Source organism: Tupaia chinensis, unplaced genomic scaffold (assembly GCF_000334495.1).
Source record: "Tupaia chinensis unplaced genomic scaffold, TupChi_1.0 Scaffold000635_1, whole genome shotgun sequence".
Lineage (NCBI taxonomy): Eukaryota > Metazoa > Chordata > Mammalia > Scandentia > Tupaiidae > Tupaia > Tupaia belangeri.
This window is the reverse complement of record NW_006160155.1, coordinates 1,130,713-1,131,973: the sequence shown is the minus strand read 5'-3', so window position 1 is coordinate 1,131,973 and position 1,261 is coordinate 1,130,713. Positions and strand designations below refer to the sequence as shown.

The following is a 1,261-nucleotide window of genomic DNA, read 5'->3' as shown; positions in this document are numbered from 1 at the left end:
GCCCATCCCCGGCCGGCAGCACCAAGCCTTTTGTGCACGCCGTGCCCCCCTCTGATCCCCTGCGCCAGGCCAACCGCCTGCCCATCAAGGTGCTGAAGATGCTGACGGCCCGAACTGGCCACATTTTGCACCCCGAGTACCTGCAGCCGCTGCCTTCCACGCCCGTCAGCCCCATCGAGGTAAGGGCCCTCTCCTGGGAAGGTGCTGTGCGGCGGGGGTGGGGAGGGAGGACTTAATTCTTTCGGGATATGGGGGGTGGGGTGGGGGAGGTCAAAGTGATTCAGCTCCGGGATGGGGGTGAGAGGTTAAAGCTTCCGCACCTCCAAACTAGGGCGGAGGGGGGGGATATTAGAGTGTGAATGCCAGGGGATAGTCGCCCAAACTTGTTTCTTTCTCCTTTTGGTATTAAACCCCTGTACTCCGACGCAGGGCACCTCCTCTCGTCCCAAAAGGCAGGCGAGGGTCTGTAAGTTGCCGTCCTCAGTCCGAGAAGCTAGCTTGTACACAGCCTCTGTAGCGCCTACTGCCCAAGCCTTGCTCTGAAAATTTTAAGTGTGTGTAGGAAGGGGGTTACAGTTGGGGTCTAGGACTGGAAAAAAGAAAACATTTTGTGAGTTTTTTTTTAAATCCACTTAGCGCTAAGAGGGCAGAAAAGGCGCTGATGGATATGTGGGTGGGGAGGGGGTTCTGCCGCCTTTCCCAAGGGCGAGAATGTTTGTGGGTAGGTTGGAGAGAGGGTTGCCTCCTAGAATGGCTCCACAGAACTGGGTGGATCTTCTTGGGATATTGCAAAGGGGCGTTTGGACCGTCGAAGCTAGGATTCTAAAGGGTTTTCCCTTCTTTCTCTGTGTGACCCCTTCCCCCCTCCCCTGTCTGACCCCGCAGCTAGATGCCAAGAAGAGCCCGCTGGCGCTGTTGGCGCAAACATGTTCGCAGATCGGGAAGCCCGACCCCTCGCCCTCCTCCAAACTCTCCTCGGTCGCCTCCAACGGGGGCGGCGCGGGTGGTGCCGGCGGCGGCGCCGGGGGCGACAAGGACACCAAGTCAGGCCCCCTCAAGCTGAGCGACATCGGCGTGGAGGACAAGTCGAGTTTCAAGCCGTACTCCAAACCCGGCTCGGATAAGAAGGAGCCAGGAGGAGGCGGCGGCGGCGGCGGGGGCGGCGGCGGGGGTGTTTCCGCCGAGAAGTCGGGATTCCGGGTACCGAGCGCCACCTGCCAGCCATTCACGCCCAGGACAGGCAGGCCGAGCTCCACCGCCT

At 60.5% G+C, this 1,261-nt stretch overlaps 1 protein-coding gene across 1 annotated transcript in view; it reads left to right on the top strand.

Annotated features, from left to right (window-relative positions):
• Positions 1-2: 2 nt before the first annotated feature.
• The window catches only part of ZNF503 (zinc finger protein 503), a gene marked incomplete at its 5' end in the record, with an annotated part of 17,010 nt that continues 15,751 nt past the window's right edge, over positions 3-1,261 (top strand). Inside the window, 2 exons of the mRNA XM_006159561.1 lie at positions 3-179; positions 886-1,240. Of these exons, the coding sequence (XP_006159623.1) occupies positions 3-179; positions 886-1,240 (532 nt within the window). The remainder of the gene's footprint in view (positions 180-885; positions 1,241-1,261) is intronic.